Below are 21,672 nucleotides of genomic sequence, written 5' to 3'. Positions count from 1 at the left end.
CAGTTGATAGCTTTCACTGGGGAATCCTGCAATTGGGGAATCCCATTTATCATGGACATCAGTGGTCAGGGCTGGTGCAAGGTTTTTTGGTACCCTAGGCAAAGTGTCAGCATACTTCCCCCCACCACGACCCGCACACCAACACAGACTTTCCAGAACCTCAGGGGAAAGTGTGGAGGTGGCGTCTTGAAGTTCAACAGGTGCCATTTGCATTAAATTGACAAAGAATGCCTCTCTCGGGGGTGTGGTTTCATAAGGCGTGGGATTTTACAAGTGGAGGTGTTGACCCTCACAATCAATCCTATTTTAGAATATATGTTCTTTTAGAAGGTGGTAGACAAATGATAGGTAGATTGATTGATTGATTGATTGATTGATATGGGCATCATTTTTATTTATATTATAGAGTGGTGATTGCCCACAGGGAATATGCTTTATCATTATATATTATTATTATTATTATTATTATTATTATTATTATTATTATTATTATTACTTCTTTAATTAACAAAAACATATTCATTTATTTGGCCTCTTTTATTCCTTCTGCTTCCGACGTGCCTATAGAAGCAGATAAGCTGCCTCACGTGCGCATTGATAGGGAACTTACTGGCCTGCCAAGTTGTAAGATTACTCTCTCTGCTGCTCACCATTGTTGTTGGGGAGCTGAACATTGGGTTACAGTAATTAGGTTTTTCAAAGCCGTTCAAATTTGAATGACCATCGTACTGTACTGCATTATTTTAAAAACCAGCCTGAAAGGCCGAAGCATTACATATATTTGTTTCCTTTTGCGCTGTAGAGGATTGGATCAGTTGGTATGTAATTATCATTAATGTGATCTCCTTTATCTACTGAGGTTATGTGACCTTTTGGAGGTCATCTACATCTCTCTCTCTCTCTCTCTCTCTCTCTCTCTCTCTCTCTCTATATATATATATGTATATATATATATATATATATATATATTTCTGACCTTCGCTGCCCTTGTAGAACATTGTCACCTCTATAATGTGTGAACACAGGACGTAGTAGATCCATCACCGTCCAGGTCATTTGTCTTTGCTCATTGTCTTGCTATGAATGATGAGGCTGCGTATCATTAAAGTTATATAAGAGTCCCGTTTCCCGTTGGAACACTTTGTATCAGCTTCCATAAAACTGGTGTTCTTCGCAACCTGAACTTAACTGCTTAGCATCTTAGTGCAGGCCCCTGTGGATAACTGGCCGCATGCTATACTTATCTTCCCCACAGCAGCTACATTTCCGCAAGGACATGTCTTACAGTACAGAAATGCTGTGGAATGACCTTTTTATATTTTATGGCCATTTTATTCATTGCTTTTGTATTTCGGCAATCTCTTGAAGGTTAATAGTAATTAACAAATGCTAAGCTTTACGGCGTACCTCCCCGCTGCTTGTCTTATAAATATTGCTTGGGCACTTTACTTGAATTCTGGTAGTCATTATTTTCTATTCCTCTTTGTTAAGTATTTGTTGCTCTGACAACACGCGATCACACTTCTCCTAACCTTTGTGTTGTGACTCGTGTTGCTGTATGATATTGCGTAACACGGAGTGTGATTTCACTAGCGCTATGGTGTTTCTCACAGGCGCTATGTGAGTTCTCGGCAACACGCATCCCAATGTATATCAGGTTTGGGCCAAATAGGGTCATCGCGCCTGTTTTGCTTTGCTTAATAAAAAAAAACAGCTGTCGGGAAATCCAAGCAAATGTTTTTCCATGTCAACTCATGGCAGCAGCTGTGCTAAATCCAAGAGAGTGATAAAGGGCCCAATTCAGACCTGAACGCTGAGCTGCAAATCTTTGCAGCCCATCGATCAGATAAATGCAGCTTCTGTAGAGTCGTTGGTCCCTCCCACCCTGCACCCTAGAGAGAAAAACTGCAATCACCTACTATCGAATGGTTTCCCCCTGTTCACAGGTTAATGCAGACTTACTCTGTGCTGCATTGACCAGAAAACGCTGGGGTGCCGCTTACAAAAGCCCCCCAGCTGTCAATCACCTTGTGAACAGCCAGCGATGGATTAGGTCAATCGATAATCATCAGGGCTGTGAATTTGCAAACCTGAATCAGGCCCAAAGTGGAGAGAGCTTCAAGAAATTAGATATATCGGATGCGATATCGGCCGATATATCAATGCGATCCTATGGGATTTTTTACCTGTTCATACCCCCACTATCCACTATGCACGGAGTTGATTTTATATAGTGTGGCGAGTGCAGCGAGCCACCGAGCCTGAAGCACGGCGAGCGGACGCGGATTACGGCGCTTGCCACACTATATAAAATCAACTTCATGCGTAGTGGATAGTGGGGTTATGAACAGGTAAAAAATCCCATAGGATCGCATCGATATATCGGCCGATATCGCATCCGATATATCTAATTTGTTGATGCTCTCTCCACTTTGGGCCTGATTCAGGTTTTCAATTTTACAGCCCTGATGATTATCGATTGATCTAATCCATCGCTAGCTGTTCACAAGGTGATTGACAGCTGGGGGGCATTTGTAAGCGGCACCCCAGCGTTTTCTGGTCAATGCAGCACCGAGTATGTCTGCATTAACTATATTGCATCCGATATATCGGCCAATATTGCATCCGATATATCGGGTGCCGTGAAACTACACAAGTACCAATTAATTATTGATAAAGTAAAGAGTGATAAACAACCAGCCAATCAGCTCCTACCTGTCATTTTTCAAACCCAGACTAACATGGCAGTTAGAAGCTGATTGGCTGGTTGCTTATCACTCTCCACTTTATCACTTTTGGAAGCTTGATACATCTGGCCCTTAAATACGAGCAGAAATATATAAATAAGTGAAGTGTCATCAACATAAGGAGGATGAAATAAAAATTACAATTCAAGGGAGTCAGCTTACAATGTGAAATATGTGTGTGCTCTGTAATCTCTCTGACTGCTTGTGAGGTCATACACTTATGGCCTATATTATCTGTTTATGACTAGAAAACATTTATTCTTTACAGTATTTCACGGTTTATCAAACAAACCATATGTTTGCACACGTTAGTTCACAAATTCAGCACTTCCTCTCCATTTTCAAAGATAACAATTTTGTTCATTTATAACCATCCCTGAATTCATATTTAAAAGGAAGAAAGAAAAAAAACAGCTGAGCTTACAATTCATGCCGATAAACCCTGAGGATAAGGAAAATGGGGATTAAAGAAATAGAAAATACAATAATCCATAGAATAGTCTATAACTGTTTCGCGTCACGTGACCCAGCTTGAAAAAAATCTTTTTAACCCAACCATATTTTTATACACTATATGCTAGCGAAAACGGAGAATATAGAGGAATGTGGATTTGTGAGGTTCCAGGATTTGGTTGGAAATACATGAGAAATATTTTGAACAAAAGTATTAAAACAATGGAAAGGCAAATTCTTAAACGAAAATCCAAATTAAGTTAGTAACACCTTCACACAAGTGTCACAGAGCTGGATGGCAAGATGGACCCAGGCCTTTTGACAGTAGGTTACAAGTAGCTTCTGGAGGGCAGAGTTTGCCTACAGAGGTATGACATACCCTTTAGGTATGGAACGGACACGCTACCATAGACTGGCAGAATTGTGGTCAGTTATAGACCGGAACCCATGTGCCTGCACCAGGGAGGTGCAGTCAGGGGAGTCAGTGCTTCCCCTGTAGTTTTGTTTAAAATAATACCAAGAATATACATATCACAAATATTCTGTGTCATATGTATATTCTTTATATTATTTTAGTAGTTTATAACATTTAAATTAGTTTGGGAGGCATCAATAAGCGGTGCTTCCCACTGTCAAGTGTAAGGAGATGAAGACCCGGGGGCGGGACTAAGCCGTGGGCTAAAAAGGCCCTTTAAAAAAAGGTGGTAAAAGCGGCACTTCTAGAAGTGCTTCATTGACAAGGGCTGCTGTGATTGGACAGCAGATTCAACTGCTGTCCAATCACACCAGCCCCTGTCAATTTAGCTTCTAGAAGTGCCGCCTTTATCCGACTCTCCACTAGTACCCCAGCCTCGACTGTGCATGTGAGGGGAAGTGACCTCTGTGTCCTGGGAGTGCTGGTGAGTATTTTTTTTCTTTTGCATTTGCCACCAAATCTGCATCAGGATAAAAATCTCTCTGAAAATGAGTGATAATCCTATGATCAATTTTCTTCAATATCTGCTATTACTTTTTGTCTGAGCAATGGGCCTGATTCAGACCAGATTGCACGATTGCGATTTCTCAGGCCTAGCAGTTATCTATAGACCCGCGAATGCTAAGAGCCCGCAATGCACATCCCCGAGGCTGTCTTGCAATGAATGCCTGCTACTTTTTTTAAACGCTGGCTGTTCACAAGATGATTTACAGGAAGCCATTGGCATTTTAGGGAAAGTCATGTGACGTCAGCTCAAGCTCCAAACAGCCTGTTCCCATTGCAGCCGCCGAGAAAGTCCTGGGCTTCAAACAGGCTGCACACACTGGGAAACTCATTTCATGGTGAGCGGCTTGCAAAAGGCCGGATTTCACTCTGGCGTGGCGGTGTATACCTGATCGTAGGGCGAATTGGCAGCTCAGTGATCAAATTTAAATCAGGCGCAATGTACGCCATACACTAATATAACGTTTATCTTACGGAAGGATGACTGCTTAAGATTGATAAATGAGGATAAATCACAAACCAGGTTTCAGCCACTTAATAAAATGATCGTTTTCCTGTTTATTCTCCACAGTTTCCCATATCAAGTGGCAAGAAAAAACCTATAATAAGGATAAGTGAATTTAATGTTGATAATTGCTTTTGCAGGCTTGGGTTATGAAATTAGAGAAGAGATATATAATTATGATATAGACAGTGGTTGGGATGCGGGCCGCAGAACAGTGTAAAGTGTCCAACGGAATGCTTATCTGACTATTAGCCAACCCGAATGTCCATACAGTATTACACGGTCAATATATACTATTTTTTGGTGCTGTCTCACAATCAGAGGTTAGATCTATCAACACATCCTCTGATTTAATGCAGTATATACATTGTTGTTACACTGCGATGCGTTCCAAAAAAATCTCTAAGCTTCCTATGTAAGCAGTGCTTACAGTACTTTGTCTGTATTGATTTATGCATACACTTAGATAACCTACAGGTAGGGTTTCTTGAACCACAGCCATTTCTTTTCACAAAACTGAATTACTATATGCATCGGTAATTTAATAGCGAGTTCCAGGAACACATGTGATCTTGGATCAAAAATTCTAACAAAATAGCGGCGAAGGTTTCTTTGTGAAGGCGTGGATAATAGAAAACTCATTTATAACACATGTCAAACAGCAGATCAAGCATCAAGGTTGTGACTCAGATATCACTGCTGTTATTCATGCCATCACATTACAAAAATGCTACATGCAAACAGGGCATGTGTCTTTTCTCAGTATCTTCCGTTTTTATTTATTTTTTAATTGTTTTGTATAGGCGTAATATTTGCCTAGCCTCCCAGAATGACTGGGTGGCTTCCAAAAATGAGGTCCGTCTCCCAGACACCAAAAAAGGTGGGCAAATCCCCCCCATTGCTGCCAGTCCACATGGATCATGAAATGACGCATACTAAACACCTCCCCCCCTCCGCCACCCCATTGTGCAATGTTTGAACAGCAGGCAACGTTGACGCAATTGCACTGGCAACACTACCAATACAATACTTTCCCTATAAGTCCTGCCCCTGCCTCTTTTAAGTCCAAACCACTTTGTACAACTTATTCTGTGTTATGTTATTTTGTTATGTTATTAGACTTAAAGGTCAGCATGGACAGTGTAATGGTTAGCATTACTGTCTCACAGCACTGAGGTCATGGGTTCGATTCCCATCATGGCCCGAATTATGTGTATATTATTGTATATTATCCCTGTGCTTGCGTGGGTTTCCTCTATGTACTCCAGTTTCCCACAATCCCAAAAATATACTGGTAGGTTAAGTGGCTCCCTAGAAGGAATGTATGTGTGTATACATGTGGTAAAGAATATGTGTGTATACATGTGGTAAGCTCCACTGGGGTCAACCTCTAATATGGCAGTTGAGAACTGATCGGTTGGCTCTTTATCACTCTCCAATTGATCACTTTTTGAAACATCTGGTCCATAAATGTTAATAACAATAAAGAAAGTCCGTTCTAAGTCTGTAACTAAAATATACAATTTTGTTCTGAGTCCTCATTCAATATTAGGACACCTGAACAGAAAATTTGCCCAAGTACTTACCTATTAATTATCTTGTTTTGAAACTTTTCTTGGAAAAAACAAATGGCAAAATACAGTATGTGATATTTACTTTTCTTAACCAAGTTTAAAGCTAACTGTTGTAAGATTATCCAAGGGACCGACATCGGATTCTCTTTCGAGAAATATAAAAGTATATCGAACCATCAAAGTCAGGCAGAAAATAAACAAATAATGTTCTAAAAATTTACAGCCTTAAAACCTCCAAGTTGTCCTGTAGCATTGCAACATAAATAAATCAATGTTTTGTTTTGTACTTTTGCTCATGGGGACTTTAACACTAAATAATAAATACATTCAAAATCTATATATCGAGGAGGCATAGAGATGAAAGCAATTTTCAATATCTTCCTCGTTCCACAATGAGCTGGCAAATTTTTGCTTGTGGAATTTACCTTAAATGTTGCCAGTCATCAAGGACAAAGCAGCATTAATTACAGTGTGGAGCTAGCTTTATACAAAGGCTAAAATATACTTGAATGCAAGAGTTGCGATGATATACAGGGACATGCCTAGTAAAAGTACAATATACGCATTTTTTGTTGTCGTAAGTGATCTACTACAATTTATTTTTTAGAATGTCCCACTGTAGGTCCAAGTATCACGAAGTAGGTGGGTGGGGGGGTGCAGTTGGGAGACCCCCTGTCACTAGCCGCTCGGCTTAGCTTACCGGAGCATCGTGAATCGATGCTGTGCACATGCGGACAGAGGCCCTTATTCAGATCTGATCGCAGTACAAATTTGGGTACTCTTTACCTAGAACGGCGCCCATCGCGGTGATCGCGACATCGCGGGCAGTACATAAACGGCCACGACGCGATGCCCGCGATCACCGCGATTTTCCCATAGGGAACAATGTTGAAAAGCCTGATTGACCGCGATTTTGCATTCAATGCCTCAATGCCCGCGATTTTCACATAGGAATCAATGTTAAATGGGCTACAGAGCCCAAATAGGCAGAATTAACCCTTAAATGTCCCCCCAATTTTTGTACGCCACCCCACGATCCACGCCAACCCGAAGCGTGGCGAGCGCAGCGAGCCCGCGAGGGGCGGCGGTACGCGTCCTCTGACCTTTTCATGCCCTACTATCCACGTCGGCGTGGAGTTGAGAATAGAATAGTGTGGCGAGCGTAGCGAGCCACCGAGCCCGAAGCGTGGCGAGCGCAGCGAGCCCCACGAGGGGACGCGGATACCTTCACAGGTAAACGCGTCCCCTCGCGGGCTTCACAGGTGTCCGCTTTTCGCCACGGATACCTGTGAAGCCCGCGAGGGGACGCGTATAACTGTGAAGGTATCCGCGTCCCCTCGCGGGGCTCGCTGCGCTCGCCACGCTTCGGGCTCGGGGGCTCGCTGCGCTCGCCACACTATTCTATTCTCAACTCCACGCCGACGTGGATAGTAGGGCATGAAAAGGTCGGAGGACGCGTACCGCCGCCCCTCGCGGGCTCGCTGCGCTCGCCACGCTTCGGGTTGGCGTGGATCGTGGGGTGGCGTACAAAAATTGGGGTGACATTTAAGGGTTAATTGTGCCTATTTGGGCTCTGTAGCCCATTTAACATTGATTCCTATGTGAAAATCGCGGGCATTGAGGCATTTTAAAGTAAAATCGCGGTCAATCAGGCTTTTTAACATTGTTCCCTATGGGAAAATCGCGGTGATCGCGGGTACACGATTTTTATGTACCCGCGATTTACCCGCGATGCCCGCGATGACCGCGATTTTTTACCCCCGACGCCCGCGATTCTAATCGCGGGCGCCGTTCTAGGTAAAGAGTACCCAAATTTGTTCTCAAAATGGGCAAAACCAAGCTGCACTGCAGGTGGGGCAGATGTAACATGTGCAGAGAGAGTTGGATTTGGGTAGGGGTGTGTTGAAACTAAAATCTAAATTGCAGTGTAAAAATAATGCAGCCGGTATTTACCCTGCACAGAAACAAAATAACTCACATACATCTAACTCTCTCTGCACGTGTTACATCTGCCCCACCTCCAGCGCACATGGTTTTCCCTATTTTGAGAGCAAATTTGAACTGCGATCAGATCTGAATAAGGGCCAATGTCTTTTTCTGGGAGACAGAGGGACCTGAGGGGGTGGGGGGTATGATAGCAGCTCACAGGCTGGGCGTGTCCAGATAGTGACATCAAATGGGAGGTGTGGCTTACAAGGAGATTTACAAGGCCACACCTTCTTTCTGGGACAATGATGATGTTGGGATGTATGCAAATTCAATAATAACAATAATAATAATAATAATAGTGGTACTCTTTACTTAGAAGGGCGCCCACGATTTTGATCGTGGGCATCGTTAGTAAAAAATCTCGGGCATCTCGGGCATTGAATGCACAAAAAAATCGGGTGCGATCAACCGACGAGATGCCCGAGATTTCCCATAGGGAACAATGTTAAATGTCTCAATTGACCCAATTTTTCTGTTCAATGCCTCAATTGACCCGATTTTTCCATAGGAAACAATGTTAAATGGGCCACAGAGGCCAAATAGGCACCCTGAAGTGTATAATGGCCACCCGAATTGTTAACGCCACCCCACGATCAACGTCAACCCGATGCGTGGCGAGCGCAGCGAGCCCGCGAGGGGCGGCGCTACGCGTCCTACGACCTTTTCATACCCCCACTATCCACGTCGGCGTGGAGTTGAGAATAGAAAGTGTGGCGAGCCCGAAGCGTGGCGAGCGCAGCGAGCCCCGCGAGGGTACGTGGACAGCTGTGAAGCCCGCGAGGGGACGCGGATACCTGTGAAGGTATCCGCGTCCCCTCGCGGGGCTCGCTGCGCTCGCCACGCTTCGGGCTCGGTGGCTCGCTGCGCTCGCCACACTTTCTATTCTCAACTCCACGCCGACGTGGATAGTGGGGGTATGAAAAGGTCGTAGGACGCGTACCGCCGCCCCTCGCGGGCTCGCTGCGCTCGCCACGCTTCGGGTTGACGTTGATCGTGGGGTGGCGTTAACAATTCGGGTGGCCATTATTCACTTCAGGGTGCCTATTTGGCCTCTGTGGCCCATTTAACATTGTTTCCTATGGAAAAATTGGGTCAATTGAGGCATTGAACAGGAAAATCGGGTCAATTGAGACATTTAACATTGTTCCCTATGGGAAATCTCGGGCATCTCGTCTGTCGCATCGCACCTGATTTTTTAGTGCATTCAATGCCCGAGATGGCCGAGATGGGCGCCCTTCTAAGTAAAGAGTACCATAATAGTAATAGTAATAATAATAATAATAATAATAATAATAATAATAATAATAATAACAACAGGAGGACAATGTAAGTTGTAGAAATAAGTGCCAAATACTATATATAAGAAGTAGACTGTGATTGGTTGCCCATAGCAACATCCCATGTGAAATGCAGTACAACTCCCATCTTAGTAAATTTCCCCCAATGTAGATCTTTCAGTCTAGAACAGGGGCGTAACTAACTATTTAGCGCCCCCCCCCCCCCCGCCGCACGTTTATTTGGCGCCCCCCCACACACACACACACCTAACCTGCCCCCCCCCCCTTCTTACCCGCGGTCTGCGTCTCGCCCGGCTCTCTGTCGGGACCTTCCTGACGTCACAGTCCCGGCCGGCTCCTGCTGCTACAATGAAAACGGACTCTTAGAAAATGGCTGCCCCATACTGCAGACAGAAAACTGTCTGCAGTATGGAGGCAGCCATTTTCTAATTGTCAGTTTTCATTGCAGCAGGAGCCGGCCGGGACCGTGACGTCAGGAAGGTCCCGACAGAGAGCCGGGCGAGACGCAGACCGCGGGTAACTATAGCCCCGCAGCCCCCCCGGCGGCGCCCCCAATTTCCCTGCGCCCCCCCCCCGCCACCGCGGGGGCTGCGGAGCTATAGTTACGCCACTGGTCTAGAACTATATATACTGTAAACTGTAGTAAGAATGTTGTTGCAGCTACACTGTCTGTTCTATAGTGGTTCCAGCACCAAACTGCACACTATAAAAGTTTGATTGGAGCTCCTTCTGCTCTCCAGAGTCCAGACTACAGTAATTACTCAATACATTAGACCAAAACAAGCGCGAATACACTGCTGCTGTGTGTGCCAGTTATGAGTGTTTCATATTATATTGTGCTGGACAGTTTTGAATGATGGGAAATCAGTAACAATGACAATTTAGGGGCCGGTATATTAATTCACACGTATAATCTACCTGGCAATGAACCTGAACACAGAAGAAACAAAAAGAATAGAACTGCGCAATAAAGGGGAACCCATGCAATTTATTTATGCACTAAAAAATACACAATTTCAAAATACAATTATAAGAATTAGTAAAACAAGGGGGGGGGGGGGTTATATAAAATTATTAGCACAACCGGTCATGTCTGATTAGCGTGTATTTAAAACCAAATACAATTTGCTTCCCTTGAATTAGTCACAGTCATATTAGTGTGTTAGTTGGTTAGAATGCTGGTTTTAGTAACAGTCTTGTTTGATGGATTAGTGGAATAACTGTCCAGGTTTTTATGTCTGGCCAGACAATTTTTGTATTTGGGGTACCTTACAGCTGCCACCTGTAGTTTCTCCGGTCTCCCAGTGGATGGTGCTGAATCACCTCTCTTGATCCCACTTTATCTGGAGTCACCTTCGTGCTGGTGGTCTGGTGATAAGCTTGTATGGTTCTCCCCTTTGGTGCAAAGAAAAAGAATTATGGATCCATACAAGCTTATCACCAGACCACCAGCACGAAGGTGACTCCAGATAAAGTGGGATCAAGAGAGGTGATTCAGCACCATCCACTGGGAGACCGGAGAAACTACAGGTGGCAGCTGTAAGGTACCCCGAATACAAAAATTGTCTGGCCAGACATAAAAACCTGGACAGTTATTCCACTAATCCATAAATAAGACTGTTACTAAAACCAGCATTCTAACCAACTAATACACTAATCTGACTGTGACTAATTCAAGGGAAGTAAATTGTATTTGGTTTTAAATACACGCTAATCAGACACGACCGGTTGTGCTAATAATTTTATATAAACCCCCCCCCCCCTTGTTTTACTAATTCTTATAATTGTATTTTGAAATTGTGTATTTTTTAGTGCATAAATAAATTGCATGTGTTTCCCTTTATTGCGCAGTTCTATTCTTTTTGTTTCTTCTGGTATTAATTTGGGGGAACTGAGCTACCCCTTATAGAACAGCGGCAATAACGGGGATTCTGATTTTTATAATCTATGTTATTATTAACGGATTAGTGAAGTTAACCCACTCACGGTGCAGGACTTAACCAAAACTATTCTGAACCTGAACACAGATTTATATACTGTCTGTAAAATAAAACCTAAATGCTCCAGGGCCTATTAATGAGATGTGGGGGAGGTGAGGCCAATGCCATGTACAGCCCATACACTATAAGCCCCAGTGTCTGCCTAAATATATTAACATACAAAAAATGTATAAGTGTGTAAAACAGGAATGTCATTTTAATATTTATGATTTATGGCCGACCATGTTGTCTGTATGGTGATCATCATGCTGTCATAGTGATTGACCTGTTTTTATGTTTAGGACTGGAGCTGCCATTCCATCCACCCCATTGTTAATCTGGAAGGCCCCATCATCTCGTCAGATTTGGGTTGTTCTTCTTCAGAATCAGATGGATATGAAAGACTGATCTGAAGAAAACAGGCCGAATCTGAGCACCCTCAGATCAGATATGCGGCTTCGTCTCAGATCTATAAGACAACATTTTTTTGTTGGTGCTGCACCAAAGATCTGAAGCTGTCAGGGGTCCATCATAGATCTGATCATATGTATCTGAAGGGAATCCAGCGACAGATCAGATTCCTAGAAAGCTCCCGGGAGAGTTCAAGGGAAATCTGAAGAGATTTACAGCTTCAGATATCTCTGCGTAGTTGATGGGGGTATTTACACTTGGGGGCTTATGTATAGCCTGTGAAATGCAGACTGTGTGGGCATTCCATTGCGTATGATGGTATTTTTAACCAGCAATTATTTACAAGACAAAACCAACCTGGTTAAAAAAAAAAATACCGGCATACTCAACAGAATTTCCACACAAATTCATATTTAAATTTGGCAGGGTGTCCTGTGTCCTTGTGTTCAGCATGAGATATTGCTTAGATATACATCCACCCAACAGCACAGTGTATACTGTATTTCTTCCTTTTGAGAATTTCCACACAGGCTATACATAAGCCCATTAGTGTGTGCTTATCTGGAAACATATATTGCATTATGTGTACATGTTAGTTATTTGTACAATAATTCTGCAACTACAATAGTTGTATTACTGCCATCACCAATATTACTAATACTTATTAAACTAAGTACTAATAATGATGATATAATCAATATTATTTTAAAGCCTCAGAGATGAATTTTAGGGGTTGATGTTTCAAGCAGTGGTGACTAAAGTTTCTCCTAGCTGCCATTCTTTTTTGATGAAATATTTTTTTTCAAAAACATTCTGTAGAATGAAAAGAAGGTGCTGATTGGTTGCTATGGGGAAATTACTGATAGAGCCAGGTTCTTCTTAACTAAGTTTCTGCACCTATAAAGAGAACAATACAGCAAGGGGATTAACAGGGGATAAGTGTGACTGGTGACTTTTTCAGTTAATCCTATTAAGGCCAAGAAGAAAGAGTCTCCATCTGTATCTACTCATACACTCTTCGTTGTCTGATACATCAGCCTCTAATTGTAACTTATTGTGATCAACTGGTGTTAACCAATACATAGATACTGTAAAAGGAGAATGCATTAAAAAACATATATAAAAAAGTCATGTAAAAGTTATATAGTTGTAGTATAGTATATCAGGCATTATTATGTAAAATCACCAAATGCCATAGACACCATCAGCCCTACAAATGGCAAAAGAGTGTAAATAAAACATTTATGACTTACAATGTGCAGCTCTAGGTAGTCCCCCAGTCCCGTAGAGCTGTCCACCCGAACCAGCACGGCTTCTTTCTGTACCGTGCTAAACCCTATAGCCAGCCGGTCTGCCCGTGTGCTGGGCCGATCGTTGGGGGGCCACGTGTATGTTATTTGTCCTCCTCCTTTACTAAAAATATACGTTGTTCCAGCTGTCAAAGGAAACAAAAAAATATATAAATATTATAAAACACACAAGCAAATGTAAGGGTAAATGTTAAACACTGCATTCAATACAATACAATATAGTAGAGAAGCTACAGTAGATTCCTCTTCAGCACATTTTCGAACTGAGCACTGGAGTGATGGCCACTTACAGTATATTTATAGTTGTTTATAAATATGTTAGCATGGCTTGTGTATCGTAATTCCATTAGTGCTTCTGGGTAATGAAACAGCCTTACATAAAACTGCCAAAATGATACAATGTGTCACAGCAATTCATATCCAGCTAGTTAAAATGAAATACAAAATTAAGATACTGATCTAGTAGCAAAACACAAGGGCGCATTACCCCATTATTTATTGAAGGGCCAACATATTACGCTAGACATTTCAATCATAGAATATTAGTCAGTTCTATCAGTATTCACACACCAATGCATGTATTATTATTACTACTACTAGTATTATTATTATTATTATTATTATTATTAACAACAATTTCTTATATAGCACAGAACATTTGTTTGTGCTTTACAATTGGACAAAAGGATAAATAAAACTGTGTAATAACAAACAGTAATAGTGGTAGAAAGGCCCTGCCCGCAAGCTTACAATCTACATGGAAATAGGCATTGATACATAAGGGTAAGCACTATCTATTTCATACAGTACTGTAGTTGTCTACCAGATTGCAAGGGTACTAGGTGGGCTGCTTGATATCACATCACGGCAATGATGAACCAGGGTCAGAAGGAATAGAAAGGGAACATATGTGTGGACTGTACAGTGGGGATATAATTTGATAGGAAAGCTTATGATGGTTGAGGGAGCGGTTCTGGAATATGATAAGCTTGCCTGAAGAAGTGAGTTTTCAGGGAACGCTTGAAGGTTTGGAGACTGGAAGAGTGTCTAATTGCGCATGGTAGGGCAGTCTAGTGGTTAATGCAGGATTTTTAGAGGGGAGTTTCCAAATGTAATCCACAATCTCCAAATCTGCAGCACATTGGAGTAAGTATGGGAGTCTGGGGGAGCGGTAACAGCCCTGAAAATTGGTCTTTTTTATACACTGGATACTGTATGGAATAGACCAATATGCTGACCTTTTTTTCACTTTAATGAATACAGTTACCACATTTGTTTGAGAGTGCCGCCTCCTGTTTTCACTTGTTTGGAAATTCGCTTTCATATCATTGGAAATTTGTTTCTATATATACCAGCCGTTTCTCTACTTGTTATTTCATTCCTGTGTGCCGCACACACACCTACCTATATATATATATATATATATATATATATATATATATATATATAATTGTTCTGGTTGAAGCAGGCACTCACCACAGGTAATAAATCATAGTTGAAAAAGATTTATTTAATAGGAATTCGACGTTTCGGTCCACGGCAGGGACCTTTGTCAAGACAAGAACATGTCACTCAGCAGACAGGAAACACCAGTCACACTGACTGGTGTTTCCTGTCTGCTGAGTGACATCTGAGGACTTTGTTTCCTTTAAAGTGGAGCACTGCTAAGCTGCCCCTTGAATGGATAGAGTGCGGTTCATCGACATGAATATATATATATATATATATATATATATAAAATATTGTTTAGATGTACATAGCATACTGTATAACAGTGTACTGTGTATAGACAGAGATTGTTTAGATATACGTACCAATGGGAATAGGGCAGCTATAAACGCACATTCCTGTTATTTATGTTTAATGTAAATTTGAGCTTCAGTTTCAAAACAACATTACACAAATCCTTTAAAGGCGCTTTCAAGTTGGTTTTTACACCACAGATTCTCAACAGCGCGGTATCCATTGTCTTTACATGCAATGCGTCGCTGTCTCTGAAAGCATCATCTTCGGCACTTCATTCTGCCTTATTTTCAAACAGAGTTAACCTACATCAGCACATCACTTGTCACTCCATTTTGTTTCTTCACTCTTGCTATGACATGCAATTAAAGCGAGTTGCCATGGCAATAGATAGAAATATATCCTGTTTGATGTTCCATGGGGATGGATGGAACCAAGAACCTTGATAACTTCGCTTACATCTGTGGCAGTACAAATAGTTACTGGAAGTACGGTTTATGCTTTGTGTTGCATTGATTCCATTTATTGCTTTCCTCTCAATGTATTATATTACATACACCCTTTCATTATATTATATTACACGCACGCAATCTCTTTTAAACACTAACTATGTTACACACACCTTATCTGTTTTAAATAACAGCGATAGGTTCCAAAATCCTCAGAGCAATTGATTTATTTTAATCCACATCAATATTCACTGAAGAATACTTTGCTTCATGGAAAACGGTGCCATGTACCGCACCAGACTATGCATGCATTAACCCAAAGTGTTTCATGAATTTGAAATGCACAATGCTGATGCTAAGAGTAAGATGTTGTCTGTTTCTGCTACTTTCACCATCTTACTAAAGGATATTTACACTTTTGGGGCGCTGCTTCCCCTTCCTTTATTTGGTCTCCCATCAATCATGATGGCTGGTGGGCTTTCCATGGAACTTAACCCATTAACTGAACTGAGTCATGTTGCGTTTGTCAACTGGTATTGTGTAATACCTCTAACTGTATGGGCACCGCTCCTGCCAAATCAGGGGTCTGCGTTTCAACACGCCTCCATCTTGGCCACTATGAATGCACCACTCAGTCCTATCCTCTGCTCTGATCGCTGTTGTGTTTCCTATCTGTCAAAGGAACTGCCACAGTTGCTCAGTTTATGGTAATGATATAGGAAGGAACTAGGTAGAAATGGTAGAGATAACTAATACCCCTAGAAGCAAAGTACTGGGTTAAAGCTTTCCAAGCTGGTAATTTGCTGAATAACCCGGGTTTTCCGGTGGTGTGAAAGGGTCAACACGGGTCTTATATCCCAGCACTCCGACCCTGCTCTTGAGTCAGAGTGCCGGGATTTAAGACCGTGTTGACCCTTTCAGACCACTGAAAATCTCGGGTTTTTTAGAAAATTACCGGGTCTAAAAGCTTTAACCCGGTAATTTGCGCATGGTGTGAATGGGGTCCGGCTGCACCCTCCAAAAGGACCCGGCACTCAAAAACACCAGGTAATTGCCGGGTGGCCGGTTTGAAAGGGGTATTAAAGAGGAATTATGTCTAAATAATTTAAGATAGCTGACATAAAGGGCCTTATTTTGGTTCATTCTTTCTGACAAAATCCTTCTTAGATGGACAAAACCATGTGCACTGCAGGGGGGGCAGATGTAACATGTGCAGAGAGAATTAGATTTGGGTGAGTAATTTTGTTTCTGTGCAGGGAAAATACTGACTGCTTTATTTTTACACTGCAATATAGATCTCACTTTGAAGTAAAACCCCACCCAAATCTAATTCTCTCTGCACATGTTACATCTGCCCCACCTGCAGTGCACATAGTTTTGCCCATCTAAGAAGGATTTTGTCAGAAAGAATGAACCAAAATAAGGCCCAAAGAGAGGAACTCCCCTTTTGCGATCCTTATGAGCTCATTCTTATCAAAAAATTTTAATGAGACAATACGAAAACAGTATCATATAAATCTACAGTAGCTGTATTAGCAAATGGTCAAAGTAGGGACTCTTGAGCTGATTTTAGAAAAGGTGACAACTTGTGTATAGGCAAGAAGCTCTGGGACAGCAATCATGTGAATTAACTATTTGCAAATATTTAACAGTGAGATCGATAAGGACTCAATTACACCCATGTATGCAATGAATACAGCTTGGATGCTGAATGGGCTGAAACAGGTAGAATTATGGTTCAAAGTGAAGGGGTTGTACTGGAACCAAAAATAGAAATTTAGGGGTACATTTACTAAAGTGAAAGTTATTAGGAGAGATATTTCCCAAACAAACCATTCAGGGTCTAGATTTTATCCTCTAGAAGGTGTCATATAAACGATAAGTAGAATACTATTGGGGATGGTCTTGCTGGTGAGACCCATCATAGCATTTGATAACTCTTTGATACTATACATAGGAAGATACACTGGGCCGATTTTGGCCAATTCCGATGAATTGGGCCGTCAAATCGGCTAAAATCGGGACAGTTTGATGTCCACTCAGGTCAGAAGCAAGGTCCGGGCCGACTTGCGGGGTATCGTCTGGCCCTACACTGCTGCAAGACATTGCAGCAGTGTATGGCCACCTTAAGTGGCTTTCTTCCTTTTGTAATAAATATGGAAATTTGCAGGTCTTTAGGGTGCGAGGTGCAAAATATAGCATGTATACACTTATGGGTTAATCCTTTATGTTGCTGAAGGAGCTTTCACAGAATACAACTGAGTAGTTTGAATGATTCATTGGAAGAGCTGAACTTTTATTTTAAAACAAGTGCCACCAACTATCCACCATCAATGGATATTCGGATCAATAGAGGTGAAAAAAAAACCACTGTAACTGTTGTATTAGTGTTTGTTTAAAGCTCAATAAATTGTGCAGGAACAGAGACTTTTCTTGTCATCTACGTCCCCTAAGAAGTAGAGAAAAGACGTGTGCCCGCGTGCTAGGACAGTTTCCTTGCCGTAAAATGCCTACTTTATTCTGCAAAGTGCTCGTATGGGCAAAGGTGACACCCGTATGGATCTGATAGAAGGACAAAATTGATGAGTACAAGGAATTAGAGCAGAAGGGATAACACAGAGGTCGATCTCAGCCATATGTGCGGAACATGACATTTACAATACATGGTTGAACTGCAATCTGGCGCACCACTTCACTGCAGGTCTGCAATTACTTTGATAGCCATTAACTTACACCGTTATTATGTCCAGCGATGTCCATAATTGTGGAGTTTTTTTTTTTATTCAGAAAAATATAAATTCTTATCTTTCATGTAAACATACATTTATATTTTCAGTGTCTTTGTTACAATATTATACAACATGGTACATAAAATGCTGTAATAGTGATGGAATAGTTCCTACTAAGGGCCAGATGCACTAAGCCTTAAAAAGTGATCAAATGGAGAGTGAAACCACCAGTCATTCAGCTCCTAACTGCCATTTCACAGGCTGAAAAAATGACAGGTACAGTAGGAGCTGATTGGCTGGTGGTTTATCACTCTCCATTTTATCACTTTTAAGGCTTGGTACATCTCTCTCTATGGCCCTTATTCTAGTTGACTCGGACGGATGCGTATTTTCGGACGGCCACCGAGTGTTTTTAGCCCCGCCTACCGTACGGATCGCTCACATCGCCCGAATGCGGTAAGACCCCGAGCGATCGGACCGTGAGTGGATGTTTCATGTGAACAACTCCCCCATCTGTGGGAACCTCCACCATCCTCCGATGGTCGCCGACAATCATATGATGGACTGAGCGGTCAGACAGCTCCGTGTGCTCCAGACCACTCGGACATTTCTCCGTGCAAAAGCAGGGATATGGGCGGGCAGCTGGCATCCGGCTATGTCATATGTCCGCCCCCCACACGTGCGTCATGGCCGTATTACAATATGTTTGCCCAGCGGTTTCATGGGAACACCCATGAAACGCGTACGCATATGGTAATGAGCCCAAACAGACCCTTCACGCCCCTCTCCACCCCCTGCTTGGATTGTTCCGATCGATCGTTTACTGTATGGAATTCACGCCGTGCGTGCCGTTCGCACATGCGCAGAAACGCCTTTGCATGTGCGCAAACACAATTCATTGGCCGTCCGACCGAACAAGCAGCCATCCGACTCAATCAGAATAAGGGCCTATATGAATATACTTCTGTTGTTCTGTTGTTCTGCAACCAGGACAGACTACTACAACCCCACCAACGGAGGAGTGCCGGGTCCCTGCATTATATATATATATAATCCAAAGAGCAACCGCACCCACTGACAGGTATATTGAGGACTGTGCTGGGAAATAATTATGCAGAGGTAGATTTTCCTATTGTAATCCAGCAGGACTCCAGGAAACACCCGCAGCAGTCAAATAGAATCCAGAATAATGCTTTAAAATGGCCTATTTATTCAGCCCAAGCTCGCATCAATCAGAGCATTGCAGAAAGCATATTAGACACCCAACAGGCAGATACATGCAAGATACATTACGGGTCTCTTCAACGGCCGTTTCGGTGCTAAACAGCACCTTTCTCAAGAGGGGTCATATATATATATATATATATATATATATATATATATATATATATAGATGTCCACCCATGTCGGCACTCTGATGGTTCAGCTGCTCCGGTGCCACTTTCAGAATCAAAACAACCATCCAATGGAATAAGCACTCTGGAGACTTAGTAAATGCAAAAAACGTCTAATACAGACGTTTTTTGCATTTACTAAGTCTCCAGAGTGCTTATTCCATTGGATGGTTATATATATATATATATATATATATATATATATATATATATATATATATACTTTTTTTGTGATACAGATGCTCAAACCTGGACGTTCGGTTAGTTCCACTGAGCGTGGCAGCCTTATTGCTGCAGCTTGATAAATAGGCCCACTATAGCTTCTGTATATCCGTGCAGAGATCACTCATAAATGCTGTGAATATTCCTTCTCTCACCCTATGTGCCCATACAGATCTAATTTTTGTTTTAAAGATTCCTCAGCATAATAGTAACTGACAGCGGCTCTCCTGTAATATAAAGCACACGGAACATTGATATATTGAATCCTGTAATGTATCATCAATTAAACATCCAGAATGCTTAGTTTTCACTGAAGCATATTATTTGTCATTCTGAAGTAGTGCACTGTGAAATGACAGTCAATTAACTGATCGTTGATTAATTATCTCATTGATCCATTCTATCTGTGCGCCGTGCAAATATGCTGGCAGCAAGACTCCCGTTTCTAATCCAACATTCCGCCGAACAGCAAGGTACGAGCAGGGAATGACTGTCTAACCTGCCATATGTTTTATGTACAGAATGTTAATCTCACCTCCCTCCATGGACAGATAGGGAAACTGCTGATAAAATGCAGATCGAAATCAAAATTAAAACTGTCAATACCAGAGGAGTAAGAGCTTCTCATTTCAGGGGAACGCGTTTCGCTTGGCTGCAAAACTGCCAAATACATTTTAGCAGATGACAAGGTGCCATTTGTACGACCTGATAAAATAATGATAGTAATTCCAGATGGGAAATAAATAACAATAATACAGATAAATAAAAAAATAAACATGGCATCTAAAACCGCTGTGCTCTAAAAAAAAAAAAAGATAACATACTGTAATTTAAAAAAAAAGAAAATTTAAATTGGAATATGAATGTGTTTTTTTACCATTTCAAGCATGAAAAAAGGAGAAATTGAGTTGTCAATTGAAATGTCAGATTTTTCAATGCTAGTAATAACAGGGTGCTATCTAACATACTTTTATTGCTAAAGTTGCCTGTGAAATGATAAAATCAAAGTAGTTTTTTGATTGTTTGGGAGGACATTCATCTGTATATTTATTTCTGGGTATGTTTTACACAGTAAAATCAATCTGGGGAAAACATGTCTTGTGTAAGAGTTTTATGGGGAACTATAAAGCAATGCTATATCAGTCAGTAAATATCGGATATTACTGACACGGGATGCGTAGCTTTCAGAAACATAAAATAAGTAAAGCGAAAACATTTATTTAATTATTTGTTTACTCCGCAGCACCGCAAACAACTAAGAGATTACAGGGAAATTCTCGATTTAACTATAAATGTCTTTGCTTCAATTCTGTGGCTGACAATTATAGATAAAAGTTCTCAGCAACATAAAAATAATGGAAATGTTCCCTGCCAGCGAAATAGCTCAAAATGTATTCCATAAATGTAAAAATTGAAGATATTTTAAAGATGCCTGATATTAGATACTAATATTTGCCATTTGCACATGTTATTGGATTTAAATAAATCCTAGTGATCTCTATGACTAAGCTATTTTATAATAACTATCTCCCTGGTGGGCCATTCTCCCTCTTCGTTGTTGCTAAGAGAAATGTTGGGCATTGGTACAAAAAAAAAGGTGTGGCCATGACATTTAGGGTTGTGGCCATGAATGCTGTGAATCACAAGAACCATCAGTAGATATTTAGCCAAGTCTTCACTGAAAGGGGGCATGTTGGGTGTTTGGTGTTGCCTCTTAGGCAAGTGCGGATCACCAGAGAAGGCAGAACCCTGATATTTTAATCCCGCACTCCTCTCGATACACTGTTATACAGATTGTACTGTACAAAGGCTCTGATTAATGAAGTACAGTCTACTGTATAACATGATGATTAGAAGCTTATGTTGGCAACTTCTCTACCTGTCCTCTGT

General features: G+C 41.6%; 1 protein-coding gene across 25 annotated transcripts in view; it reads right to left on the bottom strand.

Moving 5' to 3' along the window:
* The window catches only part of NRXN1 (neurexin 1), a 1,139,759-nt gene that overhangs the window by 260,295 nt on the left and 857,792 nt on the right, over positions 1-21,672 (bottom strand). For all 25 annotated transcript variants that reach the window (XM_083175246.1, XM_083175248.1, XM_083175250.1 and 22 more), the window contains one exon: positions 13,189-13,370. In XM_083175246.1, coding sequence (XP_083031372.1) covers positions 13,189-13,370 — 182 coding nt within the window. The remainder of the gene's footprint in view (positions 1-13,188; positions 13,371-21,672) is intronic.

The sequence above is a fragment of the Crinia signifera genome, chromosome 3 (genome assembly GCF_055691185.1).
Source record: "Crinia signifera chromosome 3, ASM5569118v1, whole genome shotgun sequence".
Taxonomy (NCBI): domain Eukaryota; kingdom Metazoa; phylum Chordata; class Amphibia; order Anura; family Myobatrachidae; genus Crinia; species Crinia signifera.
This window is presented reverse-complemented; position numbering and strand designations above follow the sequence as displayed.